At 35.7% G+C, this 20,598-nt stretch overlaps 1 protein-coding gene across 4 annotated transcripts in view; it reads right to left on the bottom strand.

Moving 5' to 3' along the window:
• Positions 1 to 3,113: 3,113 nt before the first annotated feature.
• Positions 3,114 to 20,598, bottom strand: part of SGO2 (shugoshin 2) — a 27,990-nt gene continuing 10,505 nt past the window's right edge. For all 4 annotated transcript variants that reach the window (XM_034430414.2, XM_034430407.2, XM_087882133.1 and 1 more), the window contains 5 exons: positions 18,552 to 18,634; positions 17,906 to 18,135; positions 15,404 to 17,002; positions 14,302 to 14,440; positions 3,114 to 3,455 (listed from right to left, as the gene is read on the bottom strand). In XM_034430414.2, coding sequence (XP_034286305.2) covers positions 3,350 to 3,455; positions 14,302 to 14,440; positions 15,404 to 17,002; positions 17,906 to 18,135; positions 18,552 to 18,613 — 2,136 coding nt within the window. In that variant the 5' untranslated portion in view covers positions 18,614 to 18,634 and the 3' untranslated portion in view covers positions 3,114 to 3,349. The remainder of the gene's footprint in view (positions 3,456 to 14,301; positions 14,441 to 15,403; positions 17,003 to 17,905; positions 18,136 to 18,551; positions 18,635 to 20,598) is intronic.

Genomic DNA, 20,598 nt, shown 5'->3' with positions numbered 1-20,598 from the left:
AACGCCATCACTCTGCTAAACAAATAATTTCCTCAACACTGTCAAACTATTTACTAAGTCTGCACTACTATTAATCTTCTTATCTTCTCATTGTTCCTATCACCCATCTCCTCCCACTTATGACTGTATGATTGTAATCTTGTTGCTGGTATCCTTACAATTTATATTGATATTATTTCCTGATTGCTTATTTGTAACCTATGACTATCATTAAGTGTCGTACCTTATGATTCTTGATGAACGTATCTTTTATTTTATGTACACTAAGAGCATATGCACCAAGACAAATTCCTTGGGTGTCCAAACACACTTGGCCAATAAAAATTCTATTCTTCTATTATTTCCAGAATATTGGAGAAATAATTTGAGAAATGGTTTGTCAATATCTTTCATGAATTTCATTTACTTATTTTAGAAGAACGAAGCATGCAGTGATATGCACAATTACTTGGGACTTAGTCCTTATCAAAATCAGCAGAATTCTGAGCATTGTTGTGTTCCATATCACAACTGGAATTCTTGTCAGGAAAGCAAGTTTGAGATTTAATAGAAAGTGTTTAGTGCAAAGACAATATAGGTGTTCTCACTGAAGAAAACCATGTGAGGCTCAGTGCACTTGAGATGCAGAAGATTTTTTTCTCTTGCTGCGCTACAAGCTACCTATAGCAAAACTGAAATTAGTCCCCTGAAATTTCCTTTTCTGCTAATTTTCTGCCATCAATGTAGCCGCATACCTATTTTCTTTGTGCAGAGAATTATATCAAGCCCTTCCTACCTGTGACCTCCTTGGCATATGACCGAGACCTTGCAACTGGAGGATTCTGGAAGAATTTCACCAAAGGGCCAATCATAGTGAACAATTAATCAGAAGAACATAAGCAATAGAAATCTGAAGTACAGCTTTTAGACTTCATTCATTCCAAGTTCCCCCTATCTCCCCCCCCCCCCCGCTCCGCATTTTAGAGGAAGGGAGGTGGAGGGGAAAGGCTAGTACTCTTCAATATCAAGATAATTGAAGGAACCAGCACTGCGTTTTTATAGTTTCCAAAGATGCCCTTGGTCTCTCTACTTCTTAACTTGAATTATTTTTGACTGTCCTATTTTATTTGACAGCAGTGTTACTTGAAGGGCTAATAATCATAATTCCCCATTTGCCAGTACATGGCCACCAGAATCCACCTTTCACTACAGTTACCAGATATCTGAATGGGCATGGTGAAAGGATGATATGGACGATTGGAAAGTAGGGCAATTGGGGACAAAAGGAGAAAGACTGGTTTTTCAACTGCAATATTTTTCCAGCATACCTTTACTTATTTATCTACAGAGTGCATTGATTGGGCCAGTTTGGTGTAGTGGTTAAGGCATCAGGCTAGAAACAATGAGTGTCTGAAAACTAGTTCCAAGACACAAAGAAACCAACTGAGGGACTTGGACCAGTCTTTCTTTCCCAGCCACTTCTGAAAAACTTTGCCAAGAAAACTGTGGGATTTATCCAGACTCCAGATAGTTGCCAGGAATCAACACTGACTTGAAGACATGTGTGGGCTTGTGAGCGCACACACAAAGAAACACAGAGTTATCATATATTTAAAGGGTCTGAATTGAAGACAATTGCTGGAATTAGGAAATAACTAAAATCTAGACATAAGTCTGTCAATAAACTAGGGAAAGAAAGAAGCAGACAATTTACAGGGTCACATAAATGTTATGACTACTATGGTGATAATCCAAAAAATACACTAAAAAAGCTGGACAATATTTAATTTTAATGCTCTGCCTACCAAATACAGGAGTGCAAAAAGAGGACAACCCTCACTCCCTATTTCCAGCCCTTATTTATCCTAGATTAGAGAACTTCCAACCTCTTTAATAACTGAATAGTCTTATTCTAATCTTTATTTCCCTGCAAATAACACGTTTTTCCTGTTTAAGCTACTAGACACATGATGTTTATTTTAACTTTGGTTAAAACTTCAGTGTTTATAAAAACTTATTATTCATTCTTTGTCCCCTTACAGAGAAGTTATTCATCTGATCAGATATCCTTGATCAATCATGGGCAGATTCCCAAACAGGTGTTTGTAATGTAATCTTAGCAGGAAAGGTGGACAAAACTTCCACCCTCTACAAATGATCACAATATATTTGATTATATTGCCAAGATAACCCAAATTGAGACAGCAAATCACTATCCCAATGTGCTATTTTGATATGGCAAGACTGACTAACAAAGGATTCCTTAATGACAAAATATTCTGAAGTACAATAGTTTTAAGTTCCAAAGATATTTTAAAAGATAACCTTCAGGTTTGTTGTTGTTGCCGGTTCTTTTCTAGAGCTGTGGTCTTTAATTGTAAGGTATAATATACCAAGACCAACAAATGAAAAAATGGGTGATTATGCACAACACATTGACCACTATCTAGCTGATCTCTATTCATCCTTACCCTCTTCGATCTCTCAGTGGCTTTTTATATCATCCAATCATTATAATTTTCTGCATCAATTTTCAAAGTCTGGAATGAGGAGGGCATAGACTTGCACTGGTTCTCCTCCTTTCTCAGGTGATGATTCCAATCAACATTAGTAGGAGAGAAGAGTTTTCGCTCTAGGCTTCTATTCTGGGGATTCCTCAGGTCTATAGTTTTTCATTGTTCCTATTTAATTTCTAAATGAAGTCACTGGGTAAGTTCATCCATTGACACAAGGTAAAGCATTATTCCTTGCTGGTGATATTTCAGCTATAATTCCAATCCCTGGCTGAATAAGTGATGTCATTAAGGTCTTCCCAAGCATTTGGAGTCTATGGGGATCTAAATGGAGTAGAACAGGCTTCAGCTCTACTCTAAGAAAAGTATTGTTAAGTAACCCACCCACCCCCTTTCTTGCAACTTCTCAAAAATAAAGCTAAGAAAGCATGCTGCACAAAGGTTTCCTGCTCTACTTGATCCATAGCTGCTATTTCTAAGAATAGATATAGGGTGTGATTTTTCTAATATCTGTAGGGATAGAAAAATCTCAACCTATGTAACCTTGTTCTGAAACCATATTTATTCATCTATAACAGCTAACATGTTATTAAAAAAAATCATTTTACTTACAATTTATAACTTTTGAAATCATTTTAATTCAGAAAATGCTATGCAATCTTTAAAAAAGGTTAAATTTGTATTGATAACAAAATGTTTTCCAATACATACTTACTTTGCTTATTTCATTTTGAAACTTGGTAAGAGATTAAAGAGAACAATTAAAGGAAAATAAATGAAATCACTAAGAAAGAAATTATGAAATCTATTTAAAGGATAGTGTATTCATAGAAATCATTGTTTCCTATATATTTCCTTTAGATTAATCTGGGTTTAGTCTTGAAATTTTGCTTATCTTTCACTTTGAAGACTGGAAAATTAAGAATTGTGTCCTTTGTAGCATCCTCTCTTCTCCTCAGTTTGCTATAAAACAAAATGATTAAATCACTATTGGGTATAAAACTGAATATTCATACAGTATAACTGAGATTGATAAAGGTTTTAATTTATAATATATCTATCATTAGATGATTTGTATTAATTCTTGATACTGCAGGCCTAGGGTTACCAGCCATCTGGTGAAAAGAGACTTGTCCTCTTTTTTTGTCCTCATGTCCTCTGGCAAGCATAGCCTTAAAATCATATATTGTCTATCTTTTTCAGTATTTAACAAACTTTCTCTTCCCATGCAGCTTTTTTTTCATAGCACAGCACTTTTCTAATATAGGTAGTCCTCAACTTACAACCATTGTGGAGCCGGCTATTATGGTCATAAATCATGATAGTGGGTCATCACGTGACCAGTCCATACGTTTTTATGTTGCTTATTAAATGAACATGGTGATTGTAAAGTGAATACAGTGGTCATTAAGCAAACCCATTGTTCGCTATGGAGCATTTAAAAAAAAAAACAACCTGAAGTAAACTGATTTTTGGCAAAAGCATTTTTAATCATAATCACTTGACTGAAGGATACTGCAAACAGCAGGAATGCAGGCTGGTTCCAAATGCCCAAAATATAGTCCAGCGATTATGGGGGAAGGGCTGGCATCAGAACTTCAGAAGTGAGATCTACGCACCTTTTGAGGAGGCTGTCATAACTTCGGTTGCTAAGCAACTGGTTGTTAAATGAAGGTGTACCTCTAAGTGCTAACTGCAAGTTTGTTATTTTGTGATCTTAATTAATTGATTAGTATTCTTTAGACTGCTTGGTATGCTATCTGTAATTGATAAGACCTTATTCAGTTATACGCTAGTGGCTTTTTCTCCTAACAACTCAAGCACATTCCTGCTATTGAAAAACCAGGCCTTCTGGTACTAGAAGTGTAAATTTATATGCATGCAGGCCTAACTACATTTTTTGGGCCAATTTTTGACTCTAATTTTTGTCACGGATGCCAAGAAAAATCCTTTTTCTTCCTGTCAGATGTAAATGCCTTATTCCCTAATGTGTAAATAATGTATATATAGGATATCAGGGGTTAACTTATTCTTTGACTCTTAATGTATTCATAATTCACCCCTCCCATTCTTGGCTCCACCCTTTGTATATATAAGGAGCCACCTTCACCATTTTCTTTGCTTCTATCTGTGAATATTCAGTGAATATAGAATGCCTATTATAATTAAAGAGAAATATATTTAAACCTCTAACTCTTATTATTATTATTGAGTCTGATCCTGAAAATATTGCAACAAGCTGGTAGCAGAGGATGGTTAATTGACTCAATAAATACCTAAAAATGTCTAAGAAAGATAGGCCCAACACCAGGGCCTACAGCAAAGAAATAGAAACTGAACAAGAAATAATCAACGAATCCACAAACGCGATTTTGAGAGAATCCGAAGAATACACCACTGAAGAAGAAGAATTAATAAATGAAAATGATGACCAGGAGGAAATCGAAATAGAAAATAACGAACTCAGGTCAGAGATATTGAAGTTATTAAAAAGCCAGAAGAATGATGAAAGCCTCATCGCGAACCTCCAAGAAATGCTGAAGAACAGCGGAGCAGCGAGAGAGAAAAACATCGCTAAAGAGAAACCCAAAGACCAAAAAACTGTGAGTGATATGACTACAGAGAAAGTCGTTATGAAAAAGAAAAAATATGATCCCGCGCGAAATTTTGAATGGCAGCCATCTTGGTTTCAACAAGCCTCCAAAGTGAGCGAAGCAGAGCCAATCAAAATGCTCAGTTCAAAATTTCTGGCGCGAAAAACGTTATCAGACAACGAAAGTGAAAAGGAGGATTCAAACTCTTCGGAAGAGCCAGAATCAGAAAGTGAAGACGACTTAACGAAATCCCAAGTAAAGTCAGCAATGAAGACGCTTTTTGCTGCATTTGGGCCAAAATTAAAAATTTCCAAAGCGCCAACGAAGAAGCAAGCGAACAAGCCGATACCTCAAGACCTGCACGCTCCCATCCTGACTTCGAGAGCGACGACGCCCGAGCCCAGAGAGCCATGTCGATTCCGCCCTACACCGCAGACCGAAGCAAGTGCCAACGCACCCAAAAGAAAGAGAAGAGCAGTCGCCGCCATCAGAACTCCTAAGACCGAGCCAGAGACCGACTCGTCTGAAGAGGAGCGGAGCGAGCGAGCTACAATGGAGAGAACCTTCCACGACGACGCCAAAGAAGAAATGAACAACGCGCATGTGCGAAACTACGTAGACGGTCCGGAAAGACTTGAACTGGCCAGAGAACCGCGCAGACTCGTTGCGAGCATCCCCATGCCGTTTTGCAATTTCCTACACTTGCGAGACCACGGACTACCTCAGGTTGTAAGTAATGGACAAAATAATGTGGGAAACTTACCCAGTGACTTCCCAAAACTTAGGGTTGATGGCATTAATTTGCAAGAGTGGTATCAACAGCTCCAGGTTGTCTTTATGAAAGAAAATTTACTATTTTTTATCACTAGTCCCCCAAGAAGACCTTGGACTTTAAAAATAGATTGTTTACACCATAGAGCATTTTTCTTAATAATATCTAGCGTGTCTCCTGCAATGTATCATAGCATCAAACCAAATCTAACTGTTTCAGAAATAATTCAATGCATGTTTAATTTGTTTCACAGCGATAGTGTAGCTACCACCACAAGAATGTCTAAGGACTTCTTTTCTTCCAGAGTAAAACCAGGGGTTTCCATAAGTGAGCATTTAATATCTTTAAACAAAATAAGAGCTGAGCTGCATTTGAGGGGGGAAGTGATTTCAGATCAAACAATGAAAAGTGTTATTATCAATTCACTTGATTCATCATGGGATAGTTTTATGTCACACTTAGACACCATCAATCTAGGATATTTATCCATAGAAAGTCTATCTAACAAATTGATAGCAGAAGACAATTCAAGAAAAAATCGTTCTAGCAATCACACAGAACACAAATCTTTTAGGAAGGTAGCTTTCCAAGAAAAATATAATGAAACTTTTAAATGCCACAGTTGTGGGTCCAGGGAACACAATAGAAGAGATTGTCCCAAAATTTCAAAGGAAAGACATAGGTCAGAATATAGGAATAAATACAATTATAGACAGTCTTCCACAGATAGACATAAATATAGAAGCCCACCAAATTACAGAGAAAGTAGAGGGGGCAGAGAAAATTCAAAAGAGAGAAAATCTGGTTCACTGAATGGACTAAATAAACAAGACAGCACTAAAACGCAACAAAATGAGAACAATAATTGGCTTATTGATTCTGGGGCAACTAATCACACCACTAATAACAAAAATATATTGTCTTCATTTACAGAAGATAAGTTTGTAATAAAGGTAGCTAATCAAGAAAAGGTTCAAGTATTAGGCAGAGGGAATGTGACCTTGCCTGGTCTAGGAAAAATAGAGGGGGTATTGTTAATACCAGAAATACCTCATAACATACTAAGTGCCATAAAACTAAGCAGAGATTCTGACATCAATATAGTTTTCTCAAAGGGAAAAGCAACTTTAGAGAAGAATAAAACAAATGTAGGCACTGTGATGATTAAAGGAGGCCTACCCTATCTGATAACAAAAGAAAGATGGTTACATAACATTGATTCAAATATGGAAGATTGTATTGAGGCAGATGATGAAAATATTAATAACAGTGACAATGATGAATGTAAAATATCTCATGATCACGCAGATACACACAATGAGAAGAAACCAAAAATAGGTAAACCAATTCATGATGAGTGTGCTCACATCTTACATAGGAAGTTAGGACATGCAAGTTTTCCTGTAGTACAAAAAATGACTGAACACGCAGAAGGTGTCAAAATAAAAAATTGTGAAAATTATTTGGAATGCTCAGTATGTAAATCTACTAAACTAAAAACTAGTCCCAGGCCAAAAAAATCCACCAGATCAACTAACAAAATTTTTGACTTAGTACACATGGACTTAGTTGGCCCATTAACTCCATCAATCACTTATAGAAAACGTTACTTCCTAACAATAGTAGACGATTACAGTCGCTATGGTTTTGTTTACACATTAAAACACAAGGATGAAACCTTTCAAAAATTTAAGGAATTTTACAAACGCATAGAAACACAACATAATATCAGAATAAAACAAATTATGACAGATAGGGGATGTGAATTCATGTCTAAAGAATTCTCCCAATGGTTAAAGGATAGAGGGATGCTACATTACACGTCTAGTCCATTTTCTGCGTTCCAGAACGGGATTGCAGAGAGAAAGAATTCCACATTACAAACCATGATTAGGTGCACATTAGAGGATGCTGGTTTAGGCAAACAATTTTGGTCAGAAGCCTTACATTATTCAAATTACACTCAAAATAGAACCTGGTCCAGTATTGTGAATAAGACACCATATGAGGTGATGTATAATAGGAAACCAAAATTAGCACACATGCACATATTTGGGGTCACTGCAGACGTACACATACCTAAACAGTTGAGAAGAAAGGGAGAAAACGTATCCAGAAGACTAAGATTTATGGGATATGAAACTGGCACCAAAGGGTACAGATTCATTGATAATAATAACAAATTTATAGTTTCCAGAACAGCTGTGTTCCATGAACAGGCCAACTGGTCTAAATTACATCTTAATGAAATATTTCCAAATAAATGCAAAGATACAAAATCTCGTGAGGAAGGGACAATAGAAAATCAAAATATCAACAAAAATAAAAACAAAACCAAAACATGGACAAATAGTCAACACAAAATAAAGACAGACACATTAACAAAAAAGGAAGCAAGATATTTGCATGACAACCATAGCAAACCTGAAAGAGCTATTAGGAACAACAGAAATCAAATACCAAATAAATACAGAGATTACATAATGCATATGGATGGTGAACAAATAACACCTAATACATATGAGGAAGTATTAAAACTCCCTCGTGAAGAAAAGGAAAAATGGGAACTAGCTATGAAAAAAGAGATGGAAAGTTTGCAAGGATTAAATGTATTCACACCTGCGATTGCACCTAAAGATAAAACAATTATTGGTACCAGGTGGATTTATAAAATTAAGAACCTAGAAGGAGGCAATACTCTATACAAAGCTAGATTGGTTGCACAAGGTTATGCTCAAAAATATCCGGAGGACTATACTGACACGTACTCCCCCACAGTAAGAACAGAGAGTGTTAAAACAGCTCTAGTAGTAGCATCTGCACTCAATCTTGATGTATTTCAATATGACATACAGACTGCGTATCTACACGCAAAACTAGATAAGGAAATATATGTAAGAGCACCTCACAGTCAATACACTAATAAAAATGAAATTTGGCTATTGAACAAGAGTTTATACGGATTAAAGCAATCTGGCAAAAGATGGTACGATTGCTTGGTAAAAGTACTTAAGACCATGGATTTCAACGCTACCACTGCTGATAACTGTTTCTTTGTCAAAAAGAGTGATGATTACATTGAATTTGTATTGATTTATGTAGATGATATTTTATATATAGGAAAACACAAAGAGAGAAGAGAAATCTTTGTAAACAAGCTAAATGAACATTTCTCGTTGAAATCTCTAGGTAAAGTAAACAAATACCTTGGTGTACAAATTAACAAAACTAGAAGGGGATTCAAACTTACTCAGAAAGATAAGATTATTGAACTTCTAAACAAATGCAATTTAAACAATGCCAAACCCTGTGACACTCCTATGCAAACTGATTTCCTTAGAAATACTGATGAATCTTCCCCTGAATTCAAGGATAATACATTTTATAGATCAGTCATAGGTTCACTTCTTTATATATCTAATTGGACTAGGCCAGATATTGCATTACCACTCAATTTATTATCAAGGCACGTTAGCAAACCAACAATGTATCACTGGGAAGCTGTCAAAAGAATTTTAAGATATCTGAAAAGTACATTAGACTTTTGCCTAGTATTAGAACCTAGTGATAATAAAGAACCAAAGCTTACATGTTACGCAGATGCGGATTGGGCTGGAGATATATCATGCAGAAAAAGTACTTCTGGTTATATTTTTCTATTAAATGACTGTCCAGTTTACTGGTACACTGGTAAACAAGAACTGGTAGCCACTTCAACCACAGAAGCGGAATATGTTTGTTTATCCAAAGCTGCAAATAACCTTGTATGGTTTAATGATTTAATTTCAGATGTTTGGAAAAAACCTGCTTTGCCTTTTGTTATGCATGAAGACAATAAAGCAGCCATTGAAATATCTAGATCCGATGCCATTGGACAAAGATCCAGGCATATAGATATAAAATTTAAGCATGTGAGACAATTGTCTCAAGATGGATTTATCAAAGCAGTACATTGTGATACCTCTGAACAATTAGCTGACATATTGACGAAGCCTTTACCTTCTAAACAGCACAAATATTTAACTACTAAATTGTATGTCTTATATTGTCCTGAATCTGAATGTAATTGGTGTTGTATAGCGAACCGGCATTTAGAGGGGGATTTGTCAGATGTAAATGCCTTATTCCCTAATGTGTAAATAATGTATATATAGGATATCAGGGGTTAACTTATTCTTTGACTCTTAATGTATTCATAATTCACCACTCCCATTCTTGGCTCCACCCTTTGTATATATAAGGAGCCACCTTCACCATTTTCTTTGCTTCTATCTGTGAATATTCAGTGAATATAGAATGCCTATTATAATTAAAGAGAAATATATTTAAACCTCTAACTCTTATTATTATTATTGAGTCTGATCCTGAAAATATTGCAACACTTCCATTTGCCTTCCTTTCCAATTATCCATCTTCCTTTGCCTGGTGACATATCTGATAAGGGTATGCAGGTCTCACTCTGTGATTAAAGACTGGCAGTACTCTTAATGTTATCAGATGAATCCTTCTGAAACTATTCTTATTTTTCCTTCTGAAATTTTCTATGATAACAAGAAAGGTCAGATGTTTTCTTCCAGTTTGGTGCCACGGTGATCCAGTCGGGGAAATAGCGGGGCTCTCATGAGCCCCACGAAACCCCCGACTGTTGAGGCCCCACCGAGAGGTCTGCGGACCGATCCTGTCCTGTAGGGACAGGGGACAGAGAGGGACACCTTGGATGGCTGAGAGGAACGGGCAAGTTCCTCGGGGCTGGAGGAAACCCTCTGAGTCGGCGGTGGGGATGCGGCAGCCATGGTGGCTGCCTCGAAGCCGGGGCAAACTAGAGAAGCATTGTGTAGGAGGAAGATTGGAGAAAAAAAGAGCGAAGCGTTTGGAAGCCGGGTGAGTGATATTAACCCAGGCGGGAACAGCACTCAAAAAATGGACTGTTACAAGTGAGCCCTTTGCCTTAATTAGCAGCTACAGATTATTGGGGCAAAAAGACAAGATAATTTGCAGGAGAAAGAGACCCATTAAGGAGTTACTTTTATCATGGACCTATTTGGAATGATTGTCTGTTGGAAAGTTACAAAACTTTGAAATTTCTTTAAATTGGAATGGACTACACTTGGAGGGAGAAAGAGGGCAGAGGCGATAAGCAGGAATCTTTAAAAACTAAGGGGAAAGGACAAGCGGACAATTATATAATGGACAAAATGGAGGATTGCACGACGAAGTGAAAGTGTAAATTGTGGATTGCTTTTGGCTTGACAGAGAAACAATGTGTCTTGCTATCTAAATTGGATTATTTTGAACAACCAAGGAGATTTGATTCTGGGGATTCCCAATCTGTCTATTGGTGGTTTTATTGATGGGAAGAAAGAAGAAATAAAATGGAACAATTAAAATCGATCTAGCAGGCATGGCAACAAAAGAAAATGGCACAGCAACAAAAGAAGGGACAATGATACTATATATGGAATAGATGTTACAAAAAAGCTAAACCTTGCAGAGTTCTTAATTTTGACAATATCGAACTTAAAAAGGAACAGTTTGGACAGATGGGGAAAGGAAAAACTAAAATATAGTTGGTTGTGAGATAAAATAAAATAGCCTGATTAAAAATGGAAATATAATGTTTAAATTTTTGCATGAAGCTTGAATATTAATAGGAGGTGTGTTTTTTTCTCTCTCCCTTTTCCTTTTTTTCTTTTCTTTTCCTTTTTTTCTTTTCCTCTTTGTTACCTTTTTCTTTCCTCTCTTTCTTGTTGTCTCTTGCTTTTTTACTTTTTATTTCCATTCCTTTTAAATTTGACTATTTAGATATACATATATCAATCTGGTCATGAAACAAGAATATAAATGATTAAAAGAGAATAGGATGTTTTAAATATTTAAATGAATTTTGAATATGAACAGGAGTTATTTATAGATTTAATATTTATAGAAAATTGATTTCAAGGCGGATAAAAATGTTGCTTTCATAGAAAAATAAGGATAAATATGAAATGGGATGAATTTAAGGAAAATTTATAATCCAGGAGAATATGTTGTAACATGTTTTTATTTCAAATTGGCGGGAGATATGGAGGAGAATATGTTGAAAAACCAACTTATGTAATATGCTGTGAACCAGCTAAAATAAGACATTTATAATAATAGATGTAGGAGTGGAGGAACGCATGCTGGTAATCAGCGACAATAGATTTAGGAGTGGAGGAGATTATGCTGGTAATCAGCGGAAGGAGTGGAGGATACTATGCTGGAGAACAGCTAAAATAAAATGCTGTGAACCAGCCAAATAAATAGAGTTAGGAGTGGAGGAAAGCATGCTGGTAATCAGTGACAATAGATTTAGGAGTGGAGGAGATTATGCTGGTAATCAGCGGAAGGAGTGGAGGATACTATGCTGGAGAACAGCTAAATTAAAATGCTGTGAACCAGCCAAATAACAGATTTAGGAGTGGAGGAGATTATGCTGGTAATCAGCAGGAGAAATGGAGGAGATTATGCTGGAAAACAGCTTGCTGTGAACCAGCTAAATAATAGATTTAGGAGTGGAGAAGAATATGCTGGGAATCAGCAAGAGGAGTCGAAGAGAATATGCTGGAAAATAACTAATTTAGTTGTGAACCAGCTAAATAATAGATTTAGGAGTAATGGAGAATTCACTGGAAATCAGCCAAAATAAAATAGATTGGGAATTAGATAAAATTATGGATGGAAACGTGGAATGATTGATAATGTGAAATGATTCTGAAGTGATTTTATGTAAAATGAGAAATGTATCTCATGACAAGATTAAGGAAATTAGACGTAAATCAATAGAGGTTAAAATACAGATTTGATGAAATGGGTTTTAAGATTAAGGAATATATAAGGAATTCTGATTGACAAGATGGAAAAAAATTAGAATGGTGTTTATTTGGAAATGAAAGATTGTATATAAAAAGGAGCTGTGTTTATTTCTGATTTAAGATTTATGGTGATACAATAGAATGCCAAGTGTTTAGAATAAGATGTTAGATTGTATGATAAAAAATTGGTGATTTGATGTTTGTTTTTTTTTAAAGATGTAAATGGATGAAATTTGGAATCAAATTGGTCAAAGAAGTGTGGGCAATTGTACTTACTTAATACCCGCCCAAACCTTAGCTCTTAAAATATGTATTTTATGTTTAAGATGTTTAAAAACAAATAAAATATTTAAAAAAAAGAAAAGAAAAAGAAAGGTCAGCTGTTTAAGAAGATATACGTTTTACAAGTTAGGATGCTGGATGCTGGATCTGGATAAGAGATGATCTTGATTCAACTCCTCAGAGGACAAAGAGCACATTGAGAAAATTTGGGCAATTCATTATCTTAGCCCAAATAACTCACTTGGCAATTACAGAGATTGATTTTTCCCTGCCTCTTCGGCTGCACCCTCACAAAACATGTGCATTGTTATATGCACCATTACTGAAACAGTAAGATAATGTGTACTCTGAAGGACTAGAAAGGGACAGGTAAGGAGAAATAACACAAATTTTATCTTCTGATAAATAGGTGATTCAAAATTTCCCCAAAGTCTAAAAAACTGAGAAGTCTGAAATGTTCAGCCAATCTTTCTAGCTATGAGTTCAGATATCAAATCAGTACCCAAGAGGAAGTACAGTCTCTAGGCTGGAAAAAAAAAGCATATTTCTAGCATAAAAAGTAGTATAGCATATGAAATAATTTTAACAGCTGCACTGAGATAAGCTAACCAGTGATAAAAGCACCTTGAAAATTTTCAGAAAATGTTGACTAACATTTTAAACTATATGTTTTTTGTAGCTTCATTCTCTCAAACCTGACTCCAGTTACTGCTTTGCTTTGTTGTTTTGGTTCCTTTGAGTCAGTGTTGACTCCTGCCTGGACAAGTCCCTGCAGTTTTCTTGGCAAGCCATTTTGGAAATGGCTTGTCATTGCCTCATGCAATATCTATTGCTCATGCCTGAAATGTACTGGGAATTTTAACCTATTCCAGTGAACCCCCTTTATTTATTTTGTTAGAATTATACAGATCTATAATGAGAACTCTGCCCAAAGTGAGGATAAAAACAAAAGGATGGGAAGAAGTACAAGAGAAGAGATCTGCATAGAAAAATTATCCATTTTCAAGAAAGATAAGCCCAACATCCATCAAGTTTGCGTGAAGAGGAAAATTAAAAGCTGAAATTCATTTAATGATGACAACAACAACTTTGCTAATAGAGGTTGTTGAAATAAATACAACTTTCATTTTATGGATTTTAAAAGGGTTGGTGTACTAAATACGTGATTCATTATAAATATCTACTCTATAGTAATTGTAGGAACCAAATTACGAGTTTAAAAAACCCTCTATGATATGTCTGCAGTTATCAGACATCAAACTTAACAAATGAAGAATTTATTTTTCCAAAAACAAAAGAGATTAGGGAAGAAAATGTATTCTAACCTTTGGATGCTGGGTTCTTTGTAGCAAACTGTTGTTCGTCTGAGTCTAACAGGTGGTTCAGAATGTTCTTCTATATCTTTCTTGGATTTGGGATTTGAATTTATATCAATATTTGTCAATTCCTGAAGAGGCTTGCTCCCTAGGAATTCAATTAATACTTAAATCACTAATTAGAAATATTTTTGGATTTTTAAAAGGTCACCTATGTTCTATTAGAAAATAGCATAAACTGCCCAGAGTCATTTGACAGTGAAATGGACCACATATTAATTTAATAAATAAAAATAAATAAATCAGCTCCGCATGCATATGTTTGGATTACACAGACATCTTTGAAGCATCTTTGAGATGGTTTAGAATCTTACTATTCATAAATTTGGCCAAACTCATTGGAGAAAGCATGTTGCCCACTGTGTTGTAGAGCACAGAAAGACCTAAATTTATCTTTCTTAGGTTTTCATTAGAACAAATTCAAAAACACAAAGTCCTTTCAATCAACTAATTTATATTACTTCTTGTCCATGACTAGATCAAAAAGAGTTTTGTGATTATTTTGAAACATTGTGCATATGCTTTCATGACGACCAGTGCCTCTGTATTATTTTCACTTCTCAGATACACTAATTATAGAAAAATAAATTGACACCTAAGATAATGGCCATGGAATACAAGCAAGAGTTACAATATCTGACATGTGGGGAGGGGGCATCTTGTAGGATTGGTAGTGAATGCACCTCACATATGTGGAAAGATCCCTTTTACCATCAAGAAACCAAAAATGACTTAATGTTAGAGACAAGGGGACCACTACACTTAACTCCATGCTTCGAGGTATTATACGGCACATGTAACTACCATCTGGACCAAAAATCTGCAACAACTGTATTTGTCCTATTTCCTTTGATGGGCATTTTTGCCTGAGTTTTTTGTATCAGGCATTCTTAGATTTGTAATGCCATTAAGAAAATGAAAGTCTAAATAAGTAAATAAGATGCTAACTTTCCTTTTTTGTATATGGTAGCAATAATTTAGTTTTGTGAGGGTTTTTTAGTTTTCAACCAGAGCAAGTATTTAGCTGCATCACAATTAGGATAACACATACCAGAATCTTGCATTGGCTTTCTGTTGCACAATTCTTCATAAATTATGTCTGCCTTCTTTGTAAAGTCACAATCATTTTCTTCTTGATTATGCCTTTCAGATTTATTTATAACAGGGATATTCTCCTTTTTATTTTGATCATGCATAGAAACAAAATAAGTTTTTCTGCTTGGCTTTGATGTGGAACCTTCTTTTTCATTTATTGCTTCATTAGAAATTTCAGCATCTTTTAGGGCACATGAAATTACTCTCTGAACACTAAAAATTCTTCCTTCCTCTTCAGATGCCTCATGTGGAATATTTTTATCATATAATTTTTGATTGTGTAATTTCTGTTTCACATACATTTTTTTCTCATTATGAGAGCCTGGATATATAATATACGTCTTCCGGCTAGCTTTTGCAAAAATTCTTCTTTTGTCACTTTGCAAAATCTTTGAAACATCTAAAGCATCTGTAGATCCTTCTGCTGTTATATTGTGTTTGCAAGTAACTTCTTTGCTGCTGCATACACATTTTACAGTGGTTCTTTGACCATGTTTTGTTTGGAAGTCATATCTGCAGTCCTCTGAGCCAAGTCTTTTCAAATTTCTTAAATGCTGCATGCTTTCCATTTCATAATAGTTTGATCTGTTGATTTTGGAAGTATCAGAATAACTCTCATTTATGTTTAAATTTTCTTGTTTATCCATTATGGGGCTCGCCAATGGTAGCAAACTTTCCATTTTACTATCTTGTAATAAAGTAGGATGTATAGTAGATACCTCCAAATTTTCTGCTGGATTCTTCCTAATTACTCCCTCTACTGTTTCAGACATTATTTTTTCCTCTTTTTCTGACTCTAAAATATTAGTAGTTTGCAGTTGACAGTTGAGATCTATTAAATGCAGGTGCTTGTAATTTTTGTTAATGTCTTTATTATCTTCTTCACCATCTTCTTCATTGGCATTTTTCAGTTCCATTTCCCAGGATGTTGTCTTTTCAAACAATTCTACTTTCAGTGGTAATTTTTTCTTTGATTTAATGGTTTGGATGGTTTTTGAAACATTTTGATCACTTTTTTTTTGGTTCATTGCTATTTTTTTTTTAATGTGCTTTTCTGTACTTGCAAATGTTACTTTTCTTAGATTTCCTGAAATTTTGTCAGCTTTAACCTTATTAAGTTTCTTATCTCTAGATTTAATTATAACTATTTCACCCAATTCACTCGCAGTTAATTCCATATCAGTATCATATATAGTTTCCTCTGATTTTTGACTTTTTATTAAATCTTCTTTGTTCATATAAACAAGCTTACTGCTAGGTTGGGAAGTCAATTCAATATGTGAAACACCATTTGGGTCTCTCTGATTACCAGTATCATTACTGCAAACTCTGGCCATGCAAAGATGTAATATACAGTTACTATCTCTTTTGGTACCAAAATTGTTTAAAATAGGGTGAATACTTGAAATGCACGTTTGTTTCTTTCTTTCACTTATACATCCATGGATTGGAAAGGGATTATTATGTCCTTTTGACTGACATTCATATTCATCTGCAGATGATGCATAATCTAGAGAGGTATTATTAGAGATTTGTTTCATATGAGACTGCTTTTCTGAAAAGCAAAATTAAGAAAACTATTTAAAATGTACAAGTTTTATTTTAATATTTATAACATTAGTTTTATATTGCTATTAAACAAATGAAATCTTCTTTCAGTACTAATCACAATGCAATATTTGACTGACTTGCAGACCTTTGCAGAAGTATTCATTAGGACTTTAAAAATGATTATGAAGAAGTGCTCGGGATATTCTGCTGGCACATTATCTCTCGGGTATTCATTACTTTATTGTTCAGTTATTTTTAATGAAAAAAATCATTTTTTCATTAAAAATCTCAAGCAGTTTGAAACAAGAATTTGCAGTTATTTTAAAAGTTGCATTAACTTAAATGAGTCAATTCCTAAAAGTGCCACATTTTTTCCAATGATTTTTCTATCTAAAAAAAAAGTCTTTTAATACATTTGTTAAAAATGCTAATTGAATGATTATCAGGGCTTCTCTGAAGATTACATTTGAATCAGTATTCTCCTCTATAACTTCCTTTTCACCAACTATCAATTGTTTTCCTTATATAAAGATTTTTATTTCCTTTCCCTTTAACATTTCTCTGTTTTTTGGCTTCTGTATTAGCTAGCTGACAGAATAAATTCCAAATGTTGAATTATTCTATAGCATGTATTATCTTTCATTATTGTTTTTGTTCTGAGTTCTTGAGGTGTGGTCTGCTTTCTTCCCAAACATCATCTCATAGTGGACTTTTGGAGCATTGAGAATTTTAATCAATTGTCCAGTCTCAATGTCAATTGTCCAGTCAATTGTCCAGTCTCTCTCAGAAAATCACATCTGAATTGTGGGATGATAATTTGGGATGAATTAGGATATCTCGGTCTCTCTTTCAGCACAATATATTAGATTATATCCTGCTCCACTGCATAAAAAATAATACAGTATACCTTCTGGAAATATATTTGTGGCAAATTCTGTTTCCATTTTATTTATTTCGCTTCGTTTTGGCATTTGCTCAGGGTGTAATATCTGCATGTTCATATGATCTGCTGTAACTTGTTTTGAGAGTACAGCTATCGGCTTAAAAGGGCCATGTGTGTCACATACAAACAAGTTCCCTTTTCCCCCTCCATCACTTTCTACAATATGAGGAGTGATCAAATATTGCTCAGTAGGTCTGAAAGAAAAAGGAAAAGGAGAGAATTATTAAGAATGAATAATATTCATTAATATAAGCATTTTAAAAACAAAATGAATTTTGATTGTATGATAAACTGTGTTTACACCTTAAAAAAGGAACAAAATAAAGCCTCATAATTTACATAGTAGTGTAAGATTATTTGAGCCAGATTACAAAAGTATTCGATAAACAGCAAAATTGTGCTAGCAAAATAAAAACACATGGTAATTTCATAAATTTTCTGATGTGAACATAACTCATATATTGGTTATGCAATTCGAAAGTGCGCATATTTTTTCTGAGTAAAAATAACCTCTGAAACTGTTTCTGAAGTAGCCTTTCACAGTTGGTTGAATTGGCAGATTTTCCTGTTTTCATTTTTTTCTAGTTTAATATTTAAACTCAAATATTACCTTATTTGTTTTTTTGAAAGCTTGGATTCATGACCAGAATTGCTGCACCGAGCATCATCCATTGTTACAGGTTTTGGAATACACTATTAAAAGAAAAATATGTTAGCATACTCCTCATATTCCAAGTTTTTCATGACTTGGAATTCTGAAACTTGTGGCTGCTCTTGCAAAATGGAACATCTGCACCTCATATCTATTACTCCAACTTATTATTTGCTATTTTTATGGTTAGGTGGGGAGACAAAATTGCAGTTACCCCTTCATTCTCTTAAGAAAATACCATTTCGATCAAAGAAGCATGAACAGATTATGCTAAAGGCTGCTTTTTTTCTTCATTTGAAGCTGGCTTTTAATTTTTCTAACTAAAATATTTAATGTTTTAATTTTTAACATGAAAAGTCAAAAGGTGCAAGAAGCCCTGGAGCCTGTTTATATTTATAGTGTTTAGATTGTGAGGATTTTCTCCAAGGAAAGATTAATCAGTAGGCACATTCTTTATATTGCAAGTAGTCCACTGTAGTAGTGGACTACTTCTAAAGTAGTGAAGCATTCATAACTTTGAAGCATCTTTCTCAGTTGTATGGTTTGCTTAGTGGCCATGTCATTTAGTGACCATTTCATCAGAATCAATTGCAGTTGCTAAATATAAACCCTGGTGGTGCAGTTGTTAGAATGCAGTATTGCAGGCTTTTTCTGCCCCCAGTCTGGAATTTGATCCTGATGGGCTTGTTGATTCAGGCTTCCATCCTTCTGAGGTTGGTAAAATGAGGACCCAGATTGTTGGGAGCAATATGCTGACATTGTAAACAGCTTAGAAAAGGCTGTAAAGCATTAGGGAGTGATATATAAGTCGATGTGTTATTGTTATTGCCATAAGGTTCAAATATTTGCAGCTGTTGGCTGGGACAGCGGCCCCCAACCTTTTGGGCACCAGGGACTGGTTCCGTGGAGAGAGGTTTTTCCACAGACCAAAGGGTGTATGTTCCATCCCGCAGATGGAACCTTGCTTGTTTGCCCAGCCCAGTTTCTGGCATGCCACGAACAGGAGCATGCCACGAACAGGTGCCAGAACAGGAGTTGGGGACCCCTGCTTTCATCTGTTTCATAAGGCTGTTCTACTGTATGGGGCAGCGGTCCTCAACCTTTGCGGCTTGGGGGCCTGGCTGAGGGGGAAGAAGGGAACCGGGCCATGCAAGAAATGGGCCAGCGCGCATGTGTAGCTTGACTCATATGAATGGAGGCAGGGCGCACATACACAAGCATCTCGACTGCAAGTTCAGCTGTGCGTGAATGTGCATGCATGCTGGCCCACCACTCACATTGAAGTGCATGCACGCACATGCACCAGCCTATCATTTGTGTGAGTTGAGCTGCAGACCAGAGGTGAAATGCTCCTGGTTCAGACCGGCTCGGGTGAGTAGGTAGCAATGGCGGTGGGCAGTTCAGAGAACCGGTAGCAAAAATCCCTGCCCCCGCCCCCCCATGCCCAGCTGAACCCCATGATCACCAGAGCCTTTTTTTCCTTTTAAATGGCTCTGACCTGCCAAGCTCTGACATCCCAGCTGAGTTGCCTGCTAATCAGGCAACTCAGCTTGGATCGCCAGAGCCATGTAAAAGAAAAAGTTTATTTTTTTCTCCCCCCCATCTCCCAGCCTCCAGCTTGCTTACCTTAGCTGCTAATCGCATGACGATCGCAATCCATGCATCAGCAAGCAACTGAATCTCCCTGCCTGCAATCAAGCTCATCGGTGAGCAGTTCTTTTTGCCTGCCTGCCTTCCTGCCTAGACTTGTGGACTTCAACTCCCAGCAAAGCTGGCTGAGGAATTATGGGAGTTGAAGTCCATAAGTCTTAAAGTTGCCAAGGTTGGGGACCTCTGTTCTATTGGATAAGTTTTTCCCCCCTTTGGGAGCTTTAAAAAAAATAATTAATTGGGGTTTTTTTTAGTTGTTCTTTTTTTAGACTTAGCCATTTAAAGTTTAGGAAGTTTTAAATTTAGCTGCTTTTATATAAAAATAAATTAAAATAAAATAATATTTGTGCAGCTT

The sequence above is a fragment of the Pantherophis guttatus genome, chromosome 1, assembly GCF_059756535.1.
Source record: "Pantherophis guttatus breed Tessera chromosome 1, ASM5975653v1, whole genome shotgun sequence".
In the NCBI taxonomy this organism is placed as follows: domain Eukaryota; kingdom Metazoa; phylum Chordata; class Lepidosauria; order Squamata; family Colubridae; genus Pantherophis; species Pantherophis guttatus.
Note: the sequence above shows the minus strand (reverse complement) of the source record. Positions and strands in the feature narration are given on the sequence as shown.